Here is a 25,421-nt window from a genome sequence, read left to right as displayed (position 1 = left end):
CCTCGAGTGTTGTGTGCAGTTTTGATCTCCTTACCTAAGAAAGGATATACTTGCCATCGAGGGAGTGCGGCCAAGATTCACCATATTCCTGGGTTGGCAGGAATGTCGTATGAGGAGAGATTGGTGTAACTAGACCTGTATTCACTGGAGTTTAGAAGAGAGGGTTTCATTGAAATGCATACAATTCTGACAAGGATTGGCAGATTGGATGCAGGGATGATGTTTCCTCTGGTTTGGTGGGGGGGTGTTCTAGAACAAGGGGTCACAATCTCAAGATATGGGGTAGGCCATTTAGGACTGAGATGAGGAGAAGCCTCTTCACTCAGAGGGTGGTGAACCTGTGGAATTCTCTACCACAGAGGGCTGTGGAGGCCAAGTTGCTGAATATATTTAAGAAGAAAATAGGTAGATTTCTAGACTCTAAAGGCATCAAGGAGTATGGGGAGAGAGTGGGAGTTTGGCGTTGAGATAGAGGATCAACCATGATCGTATTGAATGGCAGAGCAAGCTCGAAGGGCTGAATGACCTACTTCTTCTATGTTTCTGTGGGCAATATTTTTACCTCGTTGGGCAGGCATGGCAGGTGGGCCTGGGAGCAGTCACGAAACCTACCGCTGCCCACGATTGGGCCCCTACTACGATTTCATGCTGGCTGGCAAGTTAATGGCCAGCCAGTGTGAATCACGCGCTGCAACACTGAGTGCTGCCGGGGTGGGGGCGGGAGGAGGGCGAGCGCTGAAATTTGCGCATGCACTGAAGGCTCCCTGGAGGCACAGAGCTGCCTCAGGGAGCTGAAGTAATTTAAAAACATAAATGAAGTATTTAAAAATGTTAAAAACTTGTCCCCTCCTGTGACTGTCACAAAAGCAGGGACATGTTATAAATGAGATTTAAACATTTTTATTTTATTTTTAATTCCTGTTGGAAGCCTTATCCCTTCCTTGGAAGAGGTTTCATAAAAAATCCAAAAGCCGCCTGGCCGATTCGCCTGCCCGCCAACCATAAGGTTGGACGAGTAGTGAAAAAGTGCATTTAATTATTACTTCAATTACCTTAATAGGCTCCCGCGCGTGCCCGCTAACTGAAATATCGCCCGATTGGGACGCTCACCCGACGTCATCGCACATCATTTTACACTCGAGTGGGTCGGGTGTGCGCCTGTCTGCTCAGCGAAAAGTTCTGTCCTATGTTTCTTGTCCTGCATGAAAAGAGATAGAGAGAGCGTAAACAGGATGCCTGCCAGGCCAGGTGATAAGTATGCCTGGCATGTGCGGGTAATGAGTGATCCCATGGACAAGGTGAAGACAATGAAAGTGTGTATGAGAGGGTGAATGGTGATGTCCTGTGAATTGGCAGCAAGTGAGATCCCTGTGGATGTGTGATGGGTTTGTGAGTGTGTGAGTTGAGAGTGATGAGAAGATTGACTTACCCTGACAGAATGGAGGAAATCATTCATCCTTTTTTGGCACTGGGTGGCTGTTTCCTTTGCACAACATTGGCACTGACCACTGCTGCCACCGCCTCCCATGCTGGATTGGTGATGTCGCTGCCCCTCCTGCGGCCACAGCAGATTGAGCCTCCATGGCATCCAAACGGTGCTCAAGGGACATGTCACTAAACTGGGGGTCCGCAGTCTTTTTGCCTTTCAGGGCCATGTCTTTTTTGCAGCAGTCCTAGGCTGGAAGCACTGAGAGGTTTACGAGTGTCTGCACTTTAAATATGGCGCCCAGCATAATGAAGCAGCGAGGTGATTGCGTGGGGGGCAAATTGGAGCCCACCCATCATCGAAACCACATATTTCCCGGGAATGCATGATTAATGAGGCAGGGTTGGGACAATATGGCATGAAAAGCCACCATTGCGGCTGAGGGGGGGAAATGTTATTTTTCCCACCCGTTACCACACTTAGTCCAAATCTGGGACAATTGCACCCTTTGTTGGCATGAAGATGAGTGCAGCTTTAAGAAGGTTCTCCGGTTTCAATTTATTTGAGTGTCCTGCAGCATGAGACTATACCATAAGGGTACTGCCTTTAGCAGGCTCCTGACAGCTAGGGGTTGAAGAAGTCCTGGGAGCCATTGGTGCAACTGTTGGTTGCATGTGGGCCTCTTTGGGTTTGCAGCTCACAGGAAGAAGTATTGGGAGCTATTAGCAGGCTCCAGGCAGTAAGGGCTTAGAGAAGCCCTGGGAGCCATTTATAGCTTATAGCTCATGGCAGCCAGGAGACTGGAGTTCAGAGAAATCCAAAGGCAGTGCCAGCTTAGTGAAGCTAGCCATCTGTAAAAGAGTTGAGGTTTTACCAGTAATTCGAGACAGGAGTATAGCTTTGTGAATCCTATGGAATGCAGCCTCAGGAGAAGGAATTTTACCATCATTCATTGAGGTAGTCCAGGTCAGAGCGGCTTCCCAGGGAATTCAGAAGCTAGATCTTCGAAAGTGAAGAGTTGAAATCCCTCATGAGGGGAAACAGAATTTTAACAAGATTTTGTGACTCTCAGCGGTCACTGATATCTGGGTGGGCTATTGAAAAATCCATGGGATCTTTCTTGGTCTCATCTGCAATTTAATGTGCAGTGTAGTGTGTTTGACCATGTTTTGCTGGTTAATTCAAATTTACTTTGTTACTTCCGAACGTTACAAGTAAGATAGATATTATAAATTGTTTTACTTTTCTGACTTTGTATTGTAAAGTTTATTTTGTTTGTTTAAAACCATGAAATCTTATGACTTTACTCTCCTCATGGGTATCTGGGATTTTAAACTTTGTCCACTTTAAACAAAAAGTTACTGATCCCTAACCAGATCGTAACAGTATTGATCAATGCAGTTGGACAAAAGCAAAGTGCATAAAAGCCAAACAATTGAACGTCCCTTGCCCTCGCCCTCTCACTCACTTTCCCACTGTGCCCCTCTCCCACTTACCCTCCCTCTCACTGCCCACCTCCCCCACCTGCCATCGTGGAAATACCTACAATGATTTGAGTTTGCTCAACATCAGATCAATTTAATTGTTTTAAACAATACTCAGAAAGTTGAAACTCATCATTGACAGGTGGATTTGAATAATTTTTAATTGACTTGCTTAGATTCCACTTGGAATATATTGAAGTCATTTAGCCAGACGTGCCTCATAAAATGCATCAGGACCAAGGTTGTAGCCCCCAGGTGTGAAAAATTAATATTGGCTCCTTAGTTGCTCTCTCAGATTTTGAGTAATGTAGCTGAATGTGATGCTTTCAGAATATATTGCAAAATATGCATCAATATCAAAAAATAGAGAACAAAATTATTTTATGTTAAAAGAAAGAAAATGGGGGGCGAAATCAATAACTTAACACTTATGGAGTTGCAGGCATCAGTTTGTTGCAACGCCACAGGTTTGTGTTTCTTGAAACTAACACGTTCAATGTACAGAAAAAGCCAGAAGGAATAACTCACTGCTTTCATTGAAAAAAAAGCTTACATTTATATATTGTATTCCACAATCTCATTATGTCCCAAATCATTTTTAAAGTGTCGTCACTGTTGTAATGCAAGTATTGTTAGTACATTTTAAGGACAGAAAATGTTATAGTATCAATCAAGTTAATAATTTTATGGTAATATTCCTGTTGGCCATATGTTGGTCAGCACATTCCCTACCTGTTCAGTTGCTTTATGAATTTGAAACTTGAAACAAACAAGTCTAAGGGTTACATACCTTATGCATATAAGTATATGTGACAACGGAAGTGTGATGCATCAACTGTGAAGGACAAAACAATACTAGATAAAGAAAAACATGCATTTACTTGGAGCTTCTCATGACCAAGGGATGTTCCAAAGCACTTAAAGTCAATTATGTACTTTTGAAGTGTAGTAGTTGTTGTCATGTAGGGAATGTGGCAGCCAATTTGTGCACAGTGAAAACCTACAAACAGCAGTATGATAATGACCAGATAATCTTGTTTTGTGATGTTGATTGAGGATTAAAAATTGTCTGGGACATTGGTGATAACTTCCTTACTCTTCTTCAAACTAGTGCCATGGGATGTTTTACATTCATCTGAGAAGGCAGACAGGGTTTCAATTTAATGGACGGAATCGTCCCAGATTGCACCAAGTGCAGTACCAGGCAGGGTAAAGGACGCACTACCCACTGGCCGCAATGGCAGGTTTTTGGACCGTATCGTCCCAATCTCACCTCATTAGTCATGCATTCCCAGTAAACTCACCGTTCCGCTGACAGGCGGCCTCCGATTCAACGGCCACACTAACAGTCTGCTGCTTCCTCACACCGGGTGCTATATTTAAAGTGCAGCCTCCTGCACCCTTTTTTTTTATTCATTCAAGGGATGTGGGCTTTGCTGGCTGGACCAGCATTTATTGCCCATGCCTAGTTGCCCTTGAGAAGGTGGTGGTTGAGCTGCCTGCTTGAAGCACTGCAGTCCATGTGATGTAGGTACACCCACAGTGCTGTTCCAGGATTTCGACCCAGCGACAGTGAAGGAACAATGATATATTTCCAAGTCAGGACAGTGAGGGACTTCGTGGGGAAGTTCTAGATGGTGGTTTTCCCATCTATCTGCTGCCCTTGTCCTTCTAGATGTACTAGTGTTGGATTTGGAAGGTGCTTTCTTGGTGAATTCCTGGTGAGCCTTGGTGAATTCCTGCAGTGCAACTTGAAGATGATACACACTGCTGCTACTGTGCATTGGTGTGGAGGGAGTGAAAGTTTGTGAATGTGGTGCCAATTAAGCAGGCTGCCTTGTCCTGAATGGTGTCAGACTTCATGAATGTTGTGGGAGCTGCACTCATCCAGGCTAGTGGGGAGTATTCCATCACACACCTGACTTGTGCCTTGTAGATGATGGACAGGCTTTGGGGAGTCAGGAGGTGGGTTACTCATCGCACTATTCCTAGCCCCTGACCTGCTCTTGTAGCCACAGTATTTATATGGCTAGTCCAGTTCAGTTTCTGGTCAATGGTATTCCCAGGATGTTGATAATGGGGGATTCAGGGATGGTAATGCCGTTGAACATCAAAGGGCGTTGGTTGGATTCTCACTTGTTGGAGATGGTCATTGCCTGACACTTGTGTGGTACGAATGTTACTCGCCACTTGTTCGCCCAATCCTGTCCAGGCCTTGCTGCATTTGGACATAGACTGTTTCAGTATCCGAGGAGTTGCGAATGGTGCTGAACGTCATGCAATCTTCAACAAACATCCCCAGTTCCGACCTTATGATGGAAGGATGGTCATTGATGAAGCAGCTAAAGATGGTTGGGCCAAGGACACGAGCCTGAGGAACTCCTGCAGTGATGTCCTGGAGATGAGATGACTGACATCCAACAACCACAACCATCTTCCTTTGTGCTAGATATGACTCCAACCAGCGGAGAGTTTTCCCCCTGATTCCCATTGACTCCAGTTTTGCTAGGGCTCCTTGATGCCACACTCTGTCAAATGTTGCCTTAATGTCAAGGCAGTCACTCGCACCTCACCTCGGGAGTTCAGCTCTTTTGTCCATGTTTGAACCAAGGCTGTAATGAGGTCAGGAGCTGAGTGGCGCTGGTGGAACCCATGCTGGGTGTCAGTGAGCAGGTTATTGCTAAGCAAGTGCCACTTGATAGCACTGTTGATGACCCCTTCCATTATATTACTGATGATGGAGAGTAGTCTGATGGGGCAATAATTAGCCAGGTTGGATTTATCCTGCTTTTTGTGGACAGGATATACATGGGCAATTTTCCACATAGCTGGGTAGATGCCAGTGTTGTAGCTGTACTGGAACAGCTTGGCTAGGTGCACGGCAAGTTCTGAAGCACAAGTCTTCAGTACTATTGCCAGAATATTGTCAGGGCCCATAGCCTTTGCAGTATCCAGTGCCTTCAAGCATTTCTTAATATCACGTGGAGTGAATCGAATTGGCATCTATGATGCTGGGTACCTCCGAAGGAGGCCAAGATGGATCATCCACTTGGCACTTCTGGCTGAAGATTGCAGCAAATGCTTCAGCCTTATCTTTTGTGCTAGGCTCCTCCATTATTGAGGATGGGGATATTTTGTGGAGCCTCCTCCTCCAGTGAGTTGGTTAATTGTCCACCACCATTCACGACTGCATGTGGCAGGACTGCAGATCTCAGATCTGATCCGTTGGTGTGGGATTGCTTGGCCCTGTCTATCACTTGCTGCTTATGCTGTTTGGCATGCAAATAGTCATGTGTTATAACTCCACCAGGTTGACACCTCATTTTTAGTTGTGCTTGCTGCTGCTCCTGGCATGCCCTCCTGCATTCTTCATTGAACCAGGGTTGACCCCCAGCTAGATGGCAGTGATAGAGTGGAGGATATGCCGGGCCATGAGGTTACAGATTGTGTTGGAGTACAATTCTGCCACTGCTGATGGCCCACAGAGCCTCATGGATGCCCAGTCTTGAGTTGCTAGATCTGTTTGAAATCTATCCCATTTAGCACTGTGGTATGCCACGCGACACAATGGAGGGTATCGTCAATGTGAAGCTGGAACTTAGTTTCCATAACGACTGTGTGGTGGTCACTCCTGCCAATACTGTCATGGACAAATGCACCTGCGGCAGGTAGGTTGGTGAGGGCGAGGTCAAGTTGGTTATCTCACTACCTGCCACAGACCCAGTCTGGCAGCTAATTCTTTAGGACATGGCCAGCTCAGTCAATTGTGGTGCTACTGAGCCACTCTTGGTGGTGTACATTGAAGTCCCCCATCCAGAGTACCCTTGTTACCCTCAGTGCTTCCTCCAAGTGATATTCAACATGGAGGAGCACTGATTTAGTGCTCCCAGCCTAGGACTGCTGCACAACAGACATGGCCCCGAAAGGCAAGAAGACTGCAGCCCCCCGATTCAGTGATGCATCCTTGTCACAACTTTTGGACACCATTGGAGCCTGCCGTGATGCCCTCTAACCCCGCTTTGGCCGCAGGAGGCCCAGCAGTCTCACCACTCCGGCTTGGGAGGCTGTGGCAGAGGTGGTCAGTGCCAATGCTGCATAGAAGAGATTCGCTATCCAGTACAGAAAGAGGATGAATGATCTCGTTCGAGCTGCCAGGGTAAGGTAACCATCTCATCACTCTAAACACACTCAAGTACCTCACACATTCACTGGCATCTCACTCACTGCCAGCTCAAGGGACATCACCATTCACTCTCTCACACACACACCCTCACATCTCCGTCTGGACTCATCTCCTCTGGAGACTGCCTCCTCAACCCTCACCCTCTTGAGGCCACTTGCACAGATCGACATGTGCTCCCACACACCTTGGGATACCCCCCTTCCCAGCAATGCACTAGCCCTGCAGGCTCTTCCCTTGCCTGAGACCACTTCTTCCCCTTCACCAAGCAGGCCATTGCTCTGCAGCAGTTGAAAGGCTGCCCCTGCCTCATGGCTGGTCTCTGAAATTTTCCGAAGCAAGGTAGGCAAACCATCTCAAAGCCACAAGTGAAGTTCAGCTCTCCATGTGCACGTTGCATATGTTCAGTTGTGAAACACTTCGGCGTGCAATCACTCCAGTGTGCCTGAAATGATCCAAAGTGGGTGATGATTCTGGTAAGCTGGGCTTATAATGATGTGCAGATGTATTACAATGACGTCCCTGACATGCGGCAGCAAGAAACGTGGCCCGCCATTGATGGGTGGAACGGCTGATTACAAACTGGTTTCTCAATGTCATGAAACCGATTTTTGGCCTTCCCACATATTGTCCGGTGAGGCCGCACCATGACGCCCGACACCAGCGGGCACAGAAAATTCCACCCAACGTCTCATCTGAAAGGCGGCACTACCAAGAGTGTGGCTTTGGAATGCCAGGTTTGATTTTTCTGCTCAAGTCCAGAAGTAGTACTTGAATCTACAATCTTCTCAGTCAAAGTGAGATTGTTACCAACTAAGGCAGATCAGCCACACCAGATACACACTGGTTGAACTCTCGTGGTATTCATTTTGGTGTGTCAGAGATTATTCTGTTCCAAAATGGAATTTGGAGGCTGAAAGTCAAGTAGGAAGTACACCTCTGATAAAAAGATTCAGAAAGCGCTTTGTGTTTTTTGATTTTAAGGAATAGATGGCATATAAATTTCCTAGGCAATTCTGTAGTTTGAGTTTGGCAGAACAGATCGGGAAAACACCAGAACCCAAAACAAAAAGTTTTACCTGCCATTAAGAATTCCTGCTAGACCATGTAAGGGGAACCTCCTGCAGTTGGGTATCTGAGTTGCTGTAGTTCCTGTAGTAATGGGAGCAGCGCTGGTGAGGACTATCCCGGTGTAACTGCTGGCATTGAAAACAGTGAATTTCAGCTCACAGGTAATTTTCCTCTGGCAAAAGGAAGCAGATTTGCATGCATGTGGGGAGTTAAAACCCCTGAGCTTGATGTTGGGTTGAGATCCTGACATCATTCTGCCCTCTTCCATATTTCTGTGGGGTGGGATTAAAGGCAAGTGGGGACCCCCTTGGATCTGTTGGATAAGTGATTAAGGCAATTAAGAAACGAGTTAAAAATGTTTTAACCCTCAATTCTGAATTTCCTATCCAGGGCAACTGTTTCCCAACATGTCAGCAATTCTCCAGGGTCAACGAGGTGCATGCAAAGCAGGAAGAACTTCTTCAGTGAAACCGATCAGCTAGGAAGGCTTTGATCAGTGCAACTGAAGAGCTGCACCCATGAAAGGTGAAAGGCTGCTGCTCACTACACATTTTCTCAGAGAGTGCTGTTAGTGCTTGACAAGTAATTACCAACTTCTTGGAGGGCACTTCACCTGTGCAGCATTTCACTCACCTTCAGGTTCACTTCCCATCTATTAGCCTTCACCACAGTTGGAAGCAGTTTATGCACCTGCACCTTGCACCTCTGATGAGGGACAAGAGCAGAAGTAATATCACTGCCATCAGCACAGCACCAGCTGCCTTCTCAATCACAGGCCTTCCACAGAACAGAAGGCATTGGCACCTCGATTCAGGAGGTGGTGTGACCTCAAACACAGGCACCACAGGCAGAGGATCAGCTCTCTCGACATGTCAGAGCAGCACTGCCTGAAGTGGTCTGGCTGTCACCGGAGATCATTGCTGACATCTGCAATCCCCTGGAACAAGACCTCCGTCCCAGTGGGCCAGGTGGGCACACATTGCGAATGACCAACGGGGTGCCAGTTACAAGCGAGCACCCACCCACCAACCCTTCCCCTCCAACTTCTCTCTGGCTCTTTGCCTCTTTCCAAGTCTGTGTGTTTTTTTCTGCAAGAAGAAAAAAGAGGGCAGAATTTTCTGCCTGGCGGGCGGGCCAGACCCAATCTCCGGCGGATGGGGAGCCGATCCCCACCGGAGAAGCGGGTCCCGCCGCCATTTTACGTGGGTGGGTGAATTAAGGCCCGCCCAGCGTGACGCCCAGCGGGAAGTGCTATGTGCTTCCTGTGTGAGGGGGAGGGAGGGGATTCCCCAAAAGCGAGAGTGTGCTCTTTCGCACATGCGCTAAGTGCTGGGACGTGTTCATAAATTACACTAAAACTTTATTAAATGTTTTAAATCCCTACATGAAACCTCTTCCCCCCAGTGGATGAGGTTTCATGTTTTTACTATTTGACGCTGGGGCTCCTGGCCTGCTCGTCAATCTTAAGGTTGGACGGGCAGGTCCTTTAATTGTTTTAATGATCCTGTCAATGGCCTCAATTGGCCATTGACAGGTCAGCGGGCCCGCAGCTGATTTTGCTGTGCCCCCACCTTCCTGAAAATTTAAATGTGGCGGGTTCCTCCCGACCTCATCCCGCATCATTTCACGTGTCGGAGAGCAGACCCCGCCCCCCCTGCTCGCTGATGGCAAAATTCAGCCCAGAGTTGTGAATGTCCATAATGACTTATGTGGAGAGGAAGGAAGGGCATCATTTGAGGAGAGTATCTGTAAGGTATGCATGTGAGAGGGCAATAGGATGAGAGTGAGTGTACGCTGATCAGATAGTTATGGAAGGTGCCTGCAGTGAGAGGAATAAGTGGGGTTTCAAGGTGTGGCAACCTGAGTTGGCTCTGCAGGAGAATGCTGGGCAAGTCTGGGGCTTGGCATTTGGAAGTATTATGCCACTCACCTGTCATGCCCTCCTGAGGTCCTAGATCCCCTTCGTGCACTGTCTCCAGGTTGGAGGGATCACAGTTCTGCTGCTGACTTCCTTGGCCACTTACATCCACACATCAGTCCCTCAAATCACTCAGCATGATCTCTAGTTCAGAGTGAGAGAACGGGGGAGCAGCCTTCCCCAGTCTATTCTTCGATCCTGTGGTTGTTGCAGGCTGAAAAATCTAAGTGCTGGTGAGCTTCACAGACACATGATGAAAGGTCACAGGCCTGAAACATTGTCCAGAACTTTTTGCAGAGGCAGTGACCCCACCTCCCAGCTGAAAAGTCTGGGGTGAACCCACCTCTGTAGGCAGAGTCAGAAAGCTGATTTGATTTTACCTGCTGGCTGTTAATTGGCTCAGGTTGTGGCCTCCGTCCCATCCCGTGGAAGTCCAGCCTCAGAGAACTGCTGGCCAGAGAACTGCGAACATGGTCGGCAGCACTACCCTCCCAGCAGTACCACTGGGAGTGATGGCCGCTGTTGTGGACAGCAAGATCATTGTTGGAAGCCGGATTCTGTGGTAAGTGAGGGCCAATCAGGCAGGCCCCAATGAGTGGGTTGGAGGGTGGGGGGAGCTGCAATTGGATTGGGGATCAAGGGGAGGTTTTGCAATCACCGTTGAGGGGCCCTCGATTGGATTCCCAGTAGAAGGGACACCACCCCAGCCCACAGCCAGGTTGCCAGGGTTTACCTAGTGACTTCACCACATGGCATGGGCACCCATAAAACCATCAGGTGTAGAAGCAGATGTAGGCCATTCGGCCCATCGAGTCTGCTCCGCCATTCAATGAGACCATGGCTGATTTGATAACCCTTAACTCCACTTTCCTGCCTTTTCCCCATATCCCTTGACTCCCTTACTTATTAAAAATGTCTATCTCAGCCTTGAATATAATACTAGTGATGGCAGGAGGAGGCCCTCAATGGCCACTTAAGGGATTCAATTCGACCAAGTGTGGTTGGGCTCGCAACCTAACCTGCTGTTGGTAAAACTCAAGTAGAACAGGGTAGGTGAAAGGCATACCACCTGATTTTATACCTCTCTCCCTGTCACCCCCCCTGCCAGCCTGCTCCCAGTAAGGGCATAAAATTCTGACCTTTAATTCTTTTCTACTGTCAGATGCTGCCATATCTGCTGAGTATTTCCAGCATTTTCTGTTTTTATTTCAGTTTTCCAGCATCCGCTGTATATTGCAATTGTACCAGAGTTCAATTCGTTTATTGTTTTGGGTACAGAATAAAGTTACTGAACCTTCCCTTCTGAGATTAATAGACATTCATGGGATTACAGCTCCATCTCTGACCTGTGCACAAATCCAATTGGATCCAAAAGCAAAATACTGCATAAGTGACAGAATCACAGAATGATTACAGAAGGTGACCTTCGGCACATTGTATCTGCGCTGGCTATCTGAAGGAGCAATTTACTTAGTGCCACTCCCTGGCCTTCTCCCCGTAACTCTGCACATTCTTCCTTTTCGGATAACAATCCAATTCCCTCTTAAATGCCTCAATTGAACCTGCTACCACCACACTCTCAGGCAGTCCATTCCAGATCCCAACCACTCATTGTGTGAAAAAGTTTTTCCTCATGTTGCCATTGTTTCTTTTGACATTCACCTTAAATCTGTGCCCCCTTGTTCTCAATTCTTCCACCAAAAGGGACAGTTTTTCCCTATCCACTCTGTTCAGACTCGTCATGATTTTGTATATGTCTATTAAATGTCCTCCCAACCTTCCTATTAATAAAACATAGGATGCTCTATGCTTTGTTAAACACTCTCTCCACCACCTGCCATCTTCAATCATTTATGCACATATACACCCAGGCTCCTCTGATGCAGATGCTGGAAATCAATAAAAAAGATATGCTGGAAATACTAAGCAGGTTCGGCAGCACCTGTGGAGAGAAACAGAGATAATGTTTCAGACTTGAAACATTGGCCAGGATTTTCCCTCGGCAATCTGGGGGCGGGGCCCGCTCACCGAGGGGAAAACGACACGGGATGACGTTGGGAGGAATCCTCGACATCATTTCGGGCAATTTACATTTTTAGGAAGGCGGGCGGACAGCGAAATCACTTGTCCGCCCGCCACCTGTCAATGGCCAATTGAGGCCATTGACAAGCTAGTTAAGGTAATTAAATACCTGCCTGGCCAACCTTAAGGCTGGCGGGCAGGCCAGGAGCCCCAGCGGACTCCAGATTATTCATGAAACTTCATCCACTGGCGGGATGAAGTTTCATGTCCGTTTTTTAAAATGTAATAAATTTTAAGTGTTTATTATTAACATGTCCCATCTCATGTGACATTGTCACATAAGGGGGACATGTTAGTAATTTTAATATTTTTCTATTTTTAGACTTTACTTACCTGTCAGTGCTCTCCCTGAGGCAGGACTTAGCCTCAGGGAGCATTGCGCGAAAGAGCGCACTTTGACAGATGGGGATTCCCTCCCCACCCCCGCACAGGAACTGCATTAGCGCTTCCTGTCAGGCAGGCCGCTGGGCGGGCCACTCAAAATGGCGGAGGGCCCCGTTTTGGTGGCGGGGGTCGGCCGACCGCCCGCCGCCGAGCCGGTGTGGCCCGCCCGCCCGCCATCTGGGAGCAAAATTCTGCCCATTGGGTGGAATCTTCGGTTTTCAGCAGGTGGCTTGTGTGCTGCCTGAAAAAGTGCTGAGATACCAGAGCTTACTCTTAGGATGAAGGCCCATTGTACCTCCTGCCCATCAGGCTCTATCGCAACTGAGGACCCTGGTGTATGACATTCCGCCCGCCTGCCTAGAGCTGTCAGCCAATCAGAGGCTGTGGCAGTTGCTGGAGCAACACCCCACCCTCCCATCTCCTTCCTCACTTCCTGCAGGAGCAGAAGATTCCGCCCATTAATTCTGTTTCTCTCCACAGATGCTGCCTGACCTGCTGAATATTTTCAGCATTTTCTGTTTCAATCAGATACATCCTGAAGCAAGTAATTGCTCCAAAACACCATTCGAAAGTTCTCTAAATCAGTGGGGTGGGCTGCAGACTAGGAGCTCAATGCTACATTGTCACTTGTTTTTGGATCAGTTACTACTTTAAATGAGTGACTGATAGTATATGAATGAGTGTGCTTTTCATACAGTGTGTGTGCCTGCACATGCAGTTGCAATGCCTGTGAGGAGAGTCTACTTTTCTGACTGATTTTGATCTGGAAGTGACATTACAAGCACTGCAACTACATGTAGAAGGAGTGCAGCCTCTGCAGTTGCAGAATCAGCAAGTACATTCCAACATTTCAGGCTGGTATAAGATTCTATGATTGAATAATGTGATTCAAACTAAAATGATTGTATTTCTAGTATAACAGGTGTTTTTTCAAAGCATGTTAAATAGGATTTGCATTTATACAGTTATAAGAAAATAGCATAACTAAGGAACTTTACTAATGTCACAAACCATGAAAAACTTAAATGACTTATGAATGTTGGGACTTCAAAGGCTGAATTTTATGTCTCGTGGGTGGGCGCGCGCCCAACCCGATCGGTGGTAAAATTGTGCGACAAGATATTAGGCGAGTGTCTCGACGTCCTCATGCGTGATATTTCACTTGGCAGGCGCACAGAAAAGTCAGAAGTGCACCTGCCAACAATTAAAAGGGATAATAAGCCTATTAATGGAGCAATTGTCTCTGATTTTTTTTGTGGCCCATCCAAACTTACGGCTGGCGGACTGGCATATCGACCAGGCAGCCTTTGCACTTTTCACCAAACCTCATCCAAGGGTGGATTGAAATTTCTGTTATGAAACAAAATTAAAATAAATATCTGTGGACAGCATTTTTATCAGCTATATTTTCAGGTGATTGATTGAGATGCATGGACATTTTCTGCAGCTTTTTAAACCTTTATTTTAGCATGAAATTGCAGAAGGGGGCCAATTGCCGTCTGGGGTCCGTTTCCCGACCGCTCCCAGGCCCGCTGATCGCGCACGCCTGCCAAAGGTAAAATTCAGGCCCAAGATTGAATTGGCATTGATGTTTCCTGGTGTCTACTTCATACATTTATTCTTTCACAGGACGTCGTTGCCTAGGCCAGCTTTTGTTGCCCATCCCTAATTATCCTTGAGAGGGTGGTGGTGAGCCACCTCCTTGAACTGCTGCAGTCCTTGTGGTGTAGGTACATGTTCAGCTGTCATGATCAAGGACAAAGGGCATTGCATCTGTTGTGATACTGAGCTTGGTTGTCTGCTACATTAATGTATTTTTCCCCTTTAGTTCAGTTTTTGTACAACTTTACATGTTATACACAAAATTAAAGATTTCAGCACAAATTCATGGTTGCCAATTTTGCGTAATACTGAGAGAATGCTGCACTGTCTGATGCGCCATCCTTCAGAGATGTTCCACCTGTTTTTCCTTGGCACTGTTTGAAGAAGAACAGAGGAGTTCTCCCAATATTCTAGCCAATGTTTGCTTCTGATACAGCATCACTAAAACTAGATTACCTTGTTATTACCCATATTGCTGTTTGTGAGACTTGGCTGTGCACAAATTGGCTACCTTGTTTCTTAAATTAGAACAGCAACGACACTTCAAATGTACTTCAATGGTTGTAAAGCACTCTGGGATGTCATGACACTTTTAGAGATGCTATATAAATCATGTTCTTTTTAAATAAGCAAATATTACCATGATATAAGCATTATAATCAAATCAGTAACTCAGATTGGTTAAAATGTCATTCTTTGTGGACAACTTGTTCCTCCGATCTTGGAGCCATTCATTTTTAGTAAGGTGCAGTTTCACAAGCACAAATGGTTTCTGATCCAGGCTCAAGTGACCAATTAGACAGTGTGTGTTGCCAGGCTATTGAACTGTAAGAATAATTATCGATTAGTTTGATCCTGACATTCACATATGCACATTTCTTGCAGAGGTCACTGGATAATAATCAGGAGATAGACCATTGCTAATTTCGCCCTCTTGTCCAGCATGGAGGTATTGAGACCAGTGGTAGCATCTGGCTGTGTAGATCTATATGTATAGTGCCAGTCTTTTCTACATTTGAAAAAAATAAGCTAGTGCTGTATAGCACAGATTAGCTGATTTTATTTTAGACATGGCTGTAAACACAAAAAAGTTCATGGTTGTACTTAATTAGCAGATTATATCTATTACATTTCAGATGAGTATTTTGTGTACTAAATTCCTGATGACTTGTTTTGCAGGGACCCCCTGGTGGTGGAGGGCCTCCAGGAACTCCCATCATGCCTAGCCCAGGAGGTAAAAAAAGTTACCTTGTATGTTTCTGTTTCCTTTTGTCATTCTAGGATATTGCAGGATTTGATGAGCAATGAATATGCATTTGTTGCTGCCTTCTTTGATAGCAAATACAGAATCAAAAGTGTTTGGATTTATTTCCAAATTTTTAGATTACCTGATTACAAGGAATCAATGGGAAGTAAACAAATACCATTTGCCTTATTTTTAAAAGCTGTAAGTTGCAGGATTTTGTGAACCTTTTGAACAAAATAAATTTATTTTGAGTTGAACTAGTGTCAGTTAGAAGTAAATTGCCATTTTTGTTTGAAATATTAGAGTTAATTTTGTGCTCAGATGCCCATAGCAAGGGGCACTAGTTGGAGAACCAGGCATTTATGTTATAGTTCCCATGTCTGACCAATACTGGCTGCTGACTCCCCGACCTTCCCTCCGACGAGACTCTCTGAGAGCCTCTCATCACATCATAGCTTTTTGCTGACAATGTTCTTTTCCGTTCCCACTCACCAGCCAACTGTTACTTCACACAAATCTTGGTGAGGATGTTGACCTGCAGCATGCAGATAAGTCTCTGTTTTTAAAGTTATGCAGGTATCACAACAAGAGGTTGGGAAGGCAATTATCGCCAGGGAACATATAACCTCCAAAAGAGTCTCCTTGTCTAACTCCATTACACAAAGCCTCTCTTCCTTGTTTCACTCACTCATTCAGTTTATTACCCACAAGGCTCAACAGCAAAGTCCTTAAATGCAACCACTTTGCAAAGATAAATATATGTGCCTTTAGGGAGAGCCACACTGGTAAAAACTTTCATTAGGTTTTATAAGTAATCTTTCTCAACTGATTTAAAAGCAAGCATGAGAAAGTATGTGGCGTGTTGGAGACTCATTTAAGTAAAACAAACTTAATTACAAATTGGGCAGAATTTTACAAGCCCCCGAGGCAGATAAAATTCCCCAAGTGGCCTTCCCGCTGCCCTCCCGCCAGCGACCCATCTGCAGTTTTACAGGGAGCAGGTTAAGGCAAGGATCATCTGCCCACCGACACCCCAATTGAGGACTTTAAGGGTCCAATAAATGGCCTAAATTTTGAGGTTGGCAGGAGGGGTTTAGGGATGGGGGAAAGCCTAGCATGTTATCCTGCTCAGGCAGCAGGGGGATGGGGAAACCTCCATTTCTTTCCAGATTGGGTGCCCCTGCAAACATCTGGGTCCCTGGCTGAACCTTTCCCCCCTCTGCCCATTAAATCACAGCCCCCACCCCGCCAGACCTCCTCTCCCTCCCTTCCTCCCCACAACCTCCCCTCTTCACCCCTCTCCTCTCTACTCTTCCCTTCTGGAGTGTTAACTTGCAGCAGGGCAGCCCTGATTGGCAGGGATGCATTCCCCACTGATTTCGGTGTTGGCGGGGTAGGATCAGAGAAATTCTGCCCAATGTTACAATAAAGGCTTATAACTGAAAATAACGTGTTGGAAAAATACAACACAGCCATTCTCATATGAAAATAGAAAAGATAGATTAGCATCTTGAATGTAATCTTTCAGAAAAACTGGCACTGACAGCCTTTATAGGGCTGAACTAACTGAAGGGGGAAGGGAGTCATTAGTTAACAGCGAAAAATCACATATACACTAACCACTAACCCAAAGAAGCAGTTACAAAAACAGAAAATGCTGTTTTTGCTTCAATCCTTCTTCAGAGCAGACAAGAAACGTCAACTCTGTTTCTCCCCCTACAGACACTGTCAGACCTGTTGAATTTTTGCAGCATCTTCTGTCTTTGTTCCTGACTTCCAGCATCCACAGTATTTTGCTTTTAATAAAGAAGTTACTGGTTTAATAATCACTTAGCAGCTTCTTTGTGACAGTAGTTAATAAGACATCTGCAAAAACAGGCAAGCTTCATTTTACTGATGTTAGCATTGTGTTTGCGCCACCAGTCCTGAAAGCATGGATGCCATGCAGCCAGCTGTAACCTCAATGTAAACGTGCCATACCTACTGTGTCATTTTAATTTTGAATGTATTTTTATAAGATTGGCCAGATTCCTCAGGTTCAGTGACTGGGACCAGTTAAATTTGGGGCCTATATTCATGATCGTTGCTTGAAAGGTTTTGGATTTTCACACTGCCTTGATGGCTCCAGATAGGAGGTCTAGTGTTAATGAAATAGCAATTGAGATGTAGGGCAGCCCTGTGGTTTTCTTTGTCTATACTTGGAAGGGTTCAAGGAAAGTCCATCTGCTACTGGTGAAGCTTAGCAAGTGATACAGGTTTTTCCAAATCCCTTTAATGAAGGCTGGACTTGGACCAAATTTGTATAGTTGTGAGAGGGAACACCGTCGTTTAATCTGGTCAAAAGCATTTTCTAATTCTCAGTGATAGTCTAGGTTTCTGTTGTGTTTTTCCCACCCCCAGCTTTCAATCTTTTTCACTGATGGCATTCTTATATAGTTTGCTAGAGAGTCTTCTTTCCCCTTTCCTAAGATACAGAAGTACCCAGCATCCACTTATTGCCTCCACCACAAACTTAATGAGATAAAAACAAAAAACTGCGGATGCTGAAAATCCAAAACAAAAACAGAATTACCTGGAAAAACTCAGCAGGTCTGGCAGCATCGGCGGAGAAGAAAAGAGTTGACGTTTCGAGTCCTCATGACCCTTCAACAGAACTGAGTGAATCTAAAGAGAGGGGTGAAATATAAGCTGGTTTAAGGTGGGGTGGGGGGGGGATTGGGTGGGGGGAGAGAAGTTGGGGGGGTGGTGGTGTGGTTGTAGGGACAAGCAAGCTGTGATAGGAGCAGATAATCAAAAGATGTCACAGACAAAAGAACACAGGCGTTGAAGGTGGTGATATTATCTAAACGAATGTGCTAATTAAGAATGGATGGTAGGGCACTCAAGGTACAGCTCTAGTGGAGGTGGGGTGGAAAGGCTAGCAGGACATAAAAGATTTAAAAATAATGGAAATAGGTGGGAAAAGAAAAAATCTATATAAATTATTGGAAAAAAACAAAAGGAAGGGGGAAGAAACAGAAAGGGGGTGGGGATGGAGGAGGGAGTTCAAGATCTAAAGTTGTTGAATTGAACATTCAGTCCAGAAGGCTGTAAAGTGCCTAGTCGGAAGGTGCTCTCTTGCCCACATGCCTGTCCTTGGCTTGCTGCATTGTTCCAGTGAAGCCCAATGCAAACTGGAGGAACAGCACCTCATCTTCCGACTAGGCACTTTACAGCCTTCTGGACTGAATATTGAATTCAACAACTTTAGATCTTGAACTCCCTCCTCCATCCCCACCCCCTTTCTGTTTCTTCCCCCTTCCTTTCGTTTTTTCCAATAATTTATATAGATTTTTCTTTTCCCACCTATTTCTATTATTTTTAAATCTTTTATGCCCTGCTAGCCTTTCCACCCCACCCCCACTAGAGCTGTACCTTAAGTGCCCTACCATCCCCATTCTTAATTAGCACATTCGTTTAGATATCACCACGTTCAACGCCTCTGTGTTCTTTTGTCTGTGAAATCTTTTGATTATCTGCTCCTATCACTGCTTGCTTGTCCCTACAACCACACCACCCCCAACTTCTCTCCCCCCACCCAAACTGCCGCCCCCCCCGCCAACTCCCCCCCAGCTCCCACCTTAAACCAGCTTATATTTCACCCCTCTCTTTAGGTTCACTCAGTTCTGTTGAAGGGTCGTGAGGACTCGAAACTTCAACTCTTCTTCTCCTCCGATGCTGCCAGACATGCTGAGTTTTTCCAGGTAATTCTGTTTTTGTTACAAACTTAATGAGCCTTCATTGGCATGGATGATCTCAGACCTGACCCTACTATACATCCTGAGCGTGCACTATATTTATAAATATTAAATGTTCAGAGAATTTGAATTGTTATGTAAAGAAGAATTAATCAAAAAAATATATGTACATAAATGATATAAATACATCTGTAACTACAATCTTTTGGTATTTGCACAGATTCACAATCAAACCAGTAGAGAGAAATAATAGATTTCTATAACACATTGAAAGATGTGCTTGAATTATGTCATAATAATTTGACAACATGTGAAATAAATAAATTGAGACCAAGATAGATTTCAAGAAGTCTACTAATTTACATTGAGTGTTTTCACTTTGATGTTTCTGCTATTAATTTTAGTCTATCCATAAAAAGCCCTGCATCTAAGAAATGAAAGGGGTATTTAGTGAAAAGGAAAGGTAGACTTACTGGATGCAAAATAACAGTGAAATCAAAAGAAGTAAAACAAGTAGAACCGTTTTCTTACCCGGGTAGCCTAATAACATTGGATTGGAAATGTGATCAAGACTTCAGGAAGCGCATAAGGCTTTACAAAACAGACATTCACAAAAATGTCAGACCTCTTAAGGAATAAGAACATATCTGTAGAAAGCAGAAACGAGATTGCAAAAATGCTATATCTGGTTAACATTATTATATGGATGCATAAGTTGGAATATAAGCCAGACAATGCAAGATAAATAAAAGGCAACAGGGAGATGTGCTTTCGAAAATATATGATACTAACATACGAACCTGTAAAATAGGAGCAGAAGTGGGCCGTTCAGCCCCTTGAGCCTGCCCCACCATTCAATTTAATCATGGCTGATCTGTTTGTGTTTCGAATTCCACGTTCCTCACTCCGATAACCTTAGATTCTTGTTAGGCAAGGGAATCTGTCTACTTCTGCCTTAAAAATATTCAGTGACTCCGCCACCACAGCCTTTGCTGTGGAGAGTTCCAAAGTTGCACACCCTCTGAGAGAAAAAAATTCTCCCCATCTCTGTCCTAAAAGGGCGATCCCTAATTTTATAACAGTGACCCCTAGTTCTGCTCTCACCCGCAACAGGAAACATCCTTTCCACATCTATCTTGTCACTACCATTCAGAATCTTATATGCTTAAATCAAGTCTCTCCTCACTCTTCTAAACTCCAGTGGAAACAAGCCCACTCTGTCTAACCTATCCTCATAAGACAAACCGCTCATCCCAGGTATCAATCAAGCAAGCTTCCTCTGAACTGCCTCCAATGCATTTACATTCTTTCTTAAATAAGGAGACCAAAACTGCACAGAGTATTCAAGATGTGGTCTCACCAATGCCCTGATTTTTATATTCAATTCCTCTTGTAATAAAGGATAGCATTCCATTAGGCTGATGAGGATTAGTTGAACAAGACCATAAGACATAGGAGCAGAAATTAGGCCATTCAGCCCATCGAGTCTGCTCCACCATTCAATCATGGCTGATAAGTTTCTCAACCCCACTCTCCCGCCTTCTCCCCGTAACCTTGGATCCCCTTACCAATCAAGAACCTATCTATCTTGGTTTTATATACACTCAATGACCTGGCCTCCACAGCCTTCTGTGGCAATGAATTCCATAGATTTACCACTCTCTGGCTAAAGAAGTTTCTCATCTCTGTTCTAAAAGGTCTTCCATTTACTCTGAGGCTGTGCTCTCAGGTCCTAGTCTCTCCTACTAATGGAAACATCTTCCCCATGTCCACTCTATCCAGGCCTTTCAGTTTTCTGTAAGTTTCAATCAGATCGCCCCTCATCCTTCTAAACTCCATCAAGTATAGACCCAGAGACCTCAAACGTTCCTCATATGTTAAGCCTTTCGTTCCTGGGATCGTTCTCGTGAAGCTCCTTCCTGAGATACGGGGCCTAAAATTGCTCACAATATTCTAAATGTGGTCTGACCAGAGCCTTATAAAGCCTCAGCAGCACATCCCTGCTTTTATATTCTAGTCCTCTCGAAATAAATGCCAACATTGCATTTGCCTTCCTAACTACCTACTCAACCTGCAAGTTAACCATAAGAGAATCCTGGACTAGGACTCCCAAGTCCTTTTGCATTCCAGATTTCTGAATTCTCTCCCCATTTAGAAAATAGTCTATGCCTCTATTCTTCCTACCAAAGTGCATGACCTCACACTTCCCCACGTTGTATTCCATCTGCCACTTCTTTGCCCATTGTCCTAATCTGTCCAACTCCTTCTGCAGCCTCCCCGCCTCCTCAATACTACCTGTCCCTCCACCTATCTTTGTATCATCTGCAAACTTAGCCAGGATGTCTTCAGTTCCTTCATCTAGATCATTAATGTATAAAGTGAAAAGTTGTGGTCCCAACACTGACCCCTGTGGAACTCCACTAGTCACCGGCCGCCATCCTGAGAAGGACCCCTTATCCCCACTCTCTGCCTCCTGCCAGAAAGCCAATCTTCTATCCATGCTAATACCTTGCCTCTAACACCATGGGCTCTTATCTTACTGAGCAGCCTCCTGTGCGGCACCTTGGCCTTCTGGAAGTCCAAGTAGATAACATCCATTGGCTCTCCTTTGTCTAACCTACTCGTTACCTCGTCAAAGAATTCTAACAGATTTGTCATGTACGCAACTAATGAGTAAGTTTTGAGGAAAGCCGGCACACAAGAAGAATTATTGCAGATGAACACCAAGAGACAACTACAGTTCTTTGGGCAGGTACTTAGGAGAGAGAAACCAGAATATCTGGTAGTGACCGGTAAAATTGAGGGTAGGGGAGACAAAGAAGAAAATACACCAAAAGTTTAAGAAGCAGAACAGGTACAAGATTTGAAAACACCAAAATGTTGGCTGCTGTCAAGGACTGTGAAAATTGGAGACCCATGACCACTGATGTTGTGAAGCATGGCACCTGAAGAAGAGAAAAAAACTTAGTGGGCTGAATTTTTCAGCCCTGCTGAGTTTGAGAGGTGAAGGAGCTGCAAAACACTGGCACCAGCTGGTGTGCCAGTTTCCTAACCCTATTCCATGCATGTGCCTTTTTTTTTACAGAGGCAGCTTCTGAGCCAGCATTGCTACCTGCCCCCACCAGGCAAGTAGCCAATTAGGTCCATTAAGAACCTTGTTCAGGACATTTAAAGGAGGCTAACTGGGATTTTCCACTCCAGTTTCCCAATGCAGTGGGGGCTGTTGCACTGCCTGGAGTCATGCATCTTGTGACAGACCAGGGAGTAAGTCCTCAAGGCAGACCTACAGTCCCTCCCTGCTTGCCTGCATGTGGTGCATGAATGGTTGCCCTGCAGGGGGATCCTAGCCCCTTCCCTCCACACCACCCTCACAATGACATGACTGTTTTACCTATTATTCACTTGAAGCTTTAAAAAAGTTGGGACAGAGACTGCCTCTGAGCTGAAGTACCCTCTCAGTTAGTTACCATTTACTGCAGTCTTTGCCCCTCTCAAGCTAGAAGGCCTGTGATTGGCCCTCCAGTTTCTAGAGCCTGCCCACTAATCTTAATTGGGCAGGGAACCTGTCCCCATGTTAATTAAGGGTGAACCTCTTTCAAAAGCCCAATGAGTGACTGTTTCCCTCCATGGACGGGTTTGGGACCCGGAAACAGTTCCAACTCCTGTCTCCCAACTCCAAGATGAAAATTCAGCCCAATTTGCATACTATTCATGCTGTGTTCAGTCATGGCATCTATGTTTTATTTCAGTCGTTGTCTTGGGTTGGAGTATTACATCAGTTTAATTAATCAGCTAAATGAAAAAAAGAAGAGTGCAACATAACCAATCAATACCTTTATTGACATTTGCACTCCTTAATAGAATCATGTGGTGCCTAAAACAGTTCACTTTAGATATGATGGTTTATTTTGCATGAGAATAAGAAATGGAAAAGTACAGATTAAAAGTTGTCTCTAATTTTACTATCATATGGATATCATATGAAAATTCCTTGTAAAAAAGCTCCTTGTCTCCACTTGGTACCCTAACAAGGACAGAAAATAGCACCTATAATACAACAAAACACCCCAAGGCACTTCACAGAACCTTTATGGAGCAAAATTTGACGCCCACCAACATATGGAGGTATTAGAGCAAATGACCAAAAGCTTGGTCAAAAAGTTAGATCTTAAGAAGCGCCTTATTGAGGAAAGACAGGCACAGAGATGGAGAGGTTTAGAGTGGGAATTTCAGAGCTTGTGGCCTTGGCAGCTGAAAGCATGGCCACCAACAGACTGATTAAAATCTGGGATGCTCAAGAGGCCAAAATTAGATGAATGCAATTATCTTAGAGAGTTGTCATGTTAGAGGAGGTTACAGAGCTATGGGAGCTTAAGGCCATGGAGAGCAGAACATTGGAGACCAACCAGGAGTGCATTGGAATAGTCAAGTCTAGAATTAATAAAGGCTTGGACGAAGGATCCAGCAACAGATGAGCATCTGCTCCTCTCATTATTCCTTTGAGGCAGACAAAAACAGTAGATGCGTGTAATACCAGTATAAATACCTTGTGGTATCCTTGAAAGATTGCTTTTAACATATTGTATTTCTGGTTATTTCAGATTCAACAAACTCCAGTGACAATATGTACACAATGATGAATGCTGTACCTCCTGGGGCCAGCAGGTCTAATGTAAGTGAAACAAGCATTAACTTTTGGTTTAATTTCAAGTTAATTTTAATACAAATTTTCCAATTTAGTACACCGTAAGATGTGAAAGGTAAACTTGCGCTCAAGATCCACTAAACATTAGTGGTGATTTTTCTCTTCAGTCATTCCCAGGTTTGTTTGCCAGGACCCACAGGCATGTTTTGTGGCATCTATAGCATGTAAAGCATGTTCTGCTTGTGATGCGTCTGAAGGATCTTCCATTATAATGGTTGATTAGGCATTTACATCTCATTCTGATGCCACTGGGAACCATGATGCAACTATCATTGGGAAGTGGAGCATTCACCAACAATATTTGTCAAACTGAAGTTGACTACCATAGTCTTCCAGTTTGATTTGTCAGGATCACACCAAAATGATTGGTGGCATCACTGCATGTAAAAAAGCTGCTTTAAATAGTGTTTACTACAAAAAAGAAAAGACTATAGACACGAATGCAAAATTTCCATGTGGCTGCCTCTGTCATTGACTACTCATGCTTAATGTATCAAATGAATTGTGAAATAAACTTCCTTTAATGCAACAAATAAGGAAGTTGAAGCAATTGAACAGCATGCATGTAAATGTTGTATATGCAGTAAGTCCCATTGACAAAAGGTACATTTAGATTGTGCTTTTTATTTGTAGTTTCCAATGGGTCCTGGCTCAGATGGTCCAATAGGGGCAATGGGTGGAATGGAACCGCATCACATGAACGGATCATTAGGTAAAGAGAAAACGAATAAAGCATAATGAATTTTTACTCACTTTGCCATATTAGTTATTCTGCTGTATTTCTCCAAATTGGTAGCTTTTTATCTCTCTTGTGAACCTCATGATAATTATGAATGCACTTCAAAAACTTCCTGATGTGTATACAACAATACCAGAGGGGCTTGATTCCAATCCACACAAACAACCTTAAGTTGGCATATCTCATTCAGTATTAATGTGATACACCAACGTAAGACAGCTGCTCTCTGATTATAATCAACCCTCAGGTGAGTAACATTTCCTAATGTCATTTTACCCCTTGGTTGATCTTGTTTACTCTGAGTCTGATTATGAGAGTAAGAAAAAGAATTAAGCAAACTGCTCAATTTGAACATTTACAAGTGATCCTTTTATGTATTACTTTTTCTCTCCTGACACTTCAGCAAATATATTTTATCATGGTAGTTATTGTATTTACTAATTATTTGTTTATGGTAAGGAAAACATTACTGAGGGTAAAAGAAAAGAGAAATCCTTTCTTGCAAGCTCTTGGGCTCAGCTGCACATTGTATATTGATAAGAACATACTTGGTTATTCTTTCCGCATTCTACTATTTTTCTGTCCTGTCTCAGTTGTGATAATATTGTTATTCATATTGAATTTGATTTTAACCAGAAAAAATGATTTTTCATCTTTGAGATTAGCATGCCCGCCAATACAGTACATCCGCATTACCAATGTATCTTTGAATGTATCTTGGAAAACTAAAGCAAGGTATTAAGAGCAGATTGAATCATATTGCAGAAACACAGCGATGTTTTTAATCAACAACTGAGTGGACCGCGCTATCCAACACTGCATAGTCTTTTTGCCTTCCCTTCATTCT

The 25,421-nt window shown here is 44.5% G+C and overlaps 1 protein-coding gene across 6 annotated transcripts in view; it reads left to right on the top strand.

Annotated features, from left to right (window-relative positions):
- The window catches only part of ssbp2 (single-stranded DNA binding protein 2), a 590,624-nt gene that overhangs the window by 492,640 nt on the left and 72,563 nt on the right, over nucleotides 1–25,421 (top strand). For all 6 annotated transcript variants that reach the window (XM_041185704.1, XM_041185705.1, XM_041185703.1 and 3 more), the window contains 3 exons: nucleotides 15,327–15,381; nucleotides 23,732–23,802; nucleotides 24,469–24,547. In XM_041185704.1, the coding sequence (XP_041041638.1) occupies nucleotides 15,327–15,381; nucleotides 23,732–23,802; nucleotides 24,469–24,547 (205 nt within the window). The remainder of the gene's footprint in view (nucleotides 1–15,326; nucleotides 15,382–23,731; nucleotides 23,803–24,468; nucleotides 24,548–25,421) is intronic.

Source organism: Carcharodon carcharias, chromosome 4 (genome assembly GCF_017639515.1).
Source record: "Carcharodon carcharias isolate sCarCar2 chromosome 4, sCarCar2.pri, whole genome shotgun sequence".
Lineage (NCBI taxonomy): Eukaryota > Metazoa > Chordata > Chondrichthyes > Lamniformes > Lamnidae > Carcharodon > Carcharodon carcharias.
Note: the sequence above shows the minus strand (reverse complement) of the source record. Positions and strands in the feature narration are given on the sequence as shown.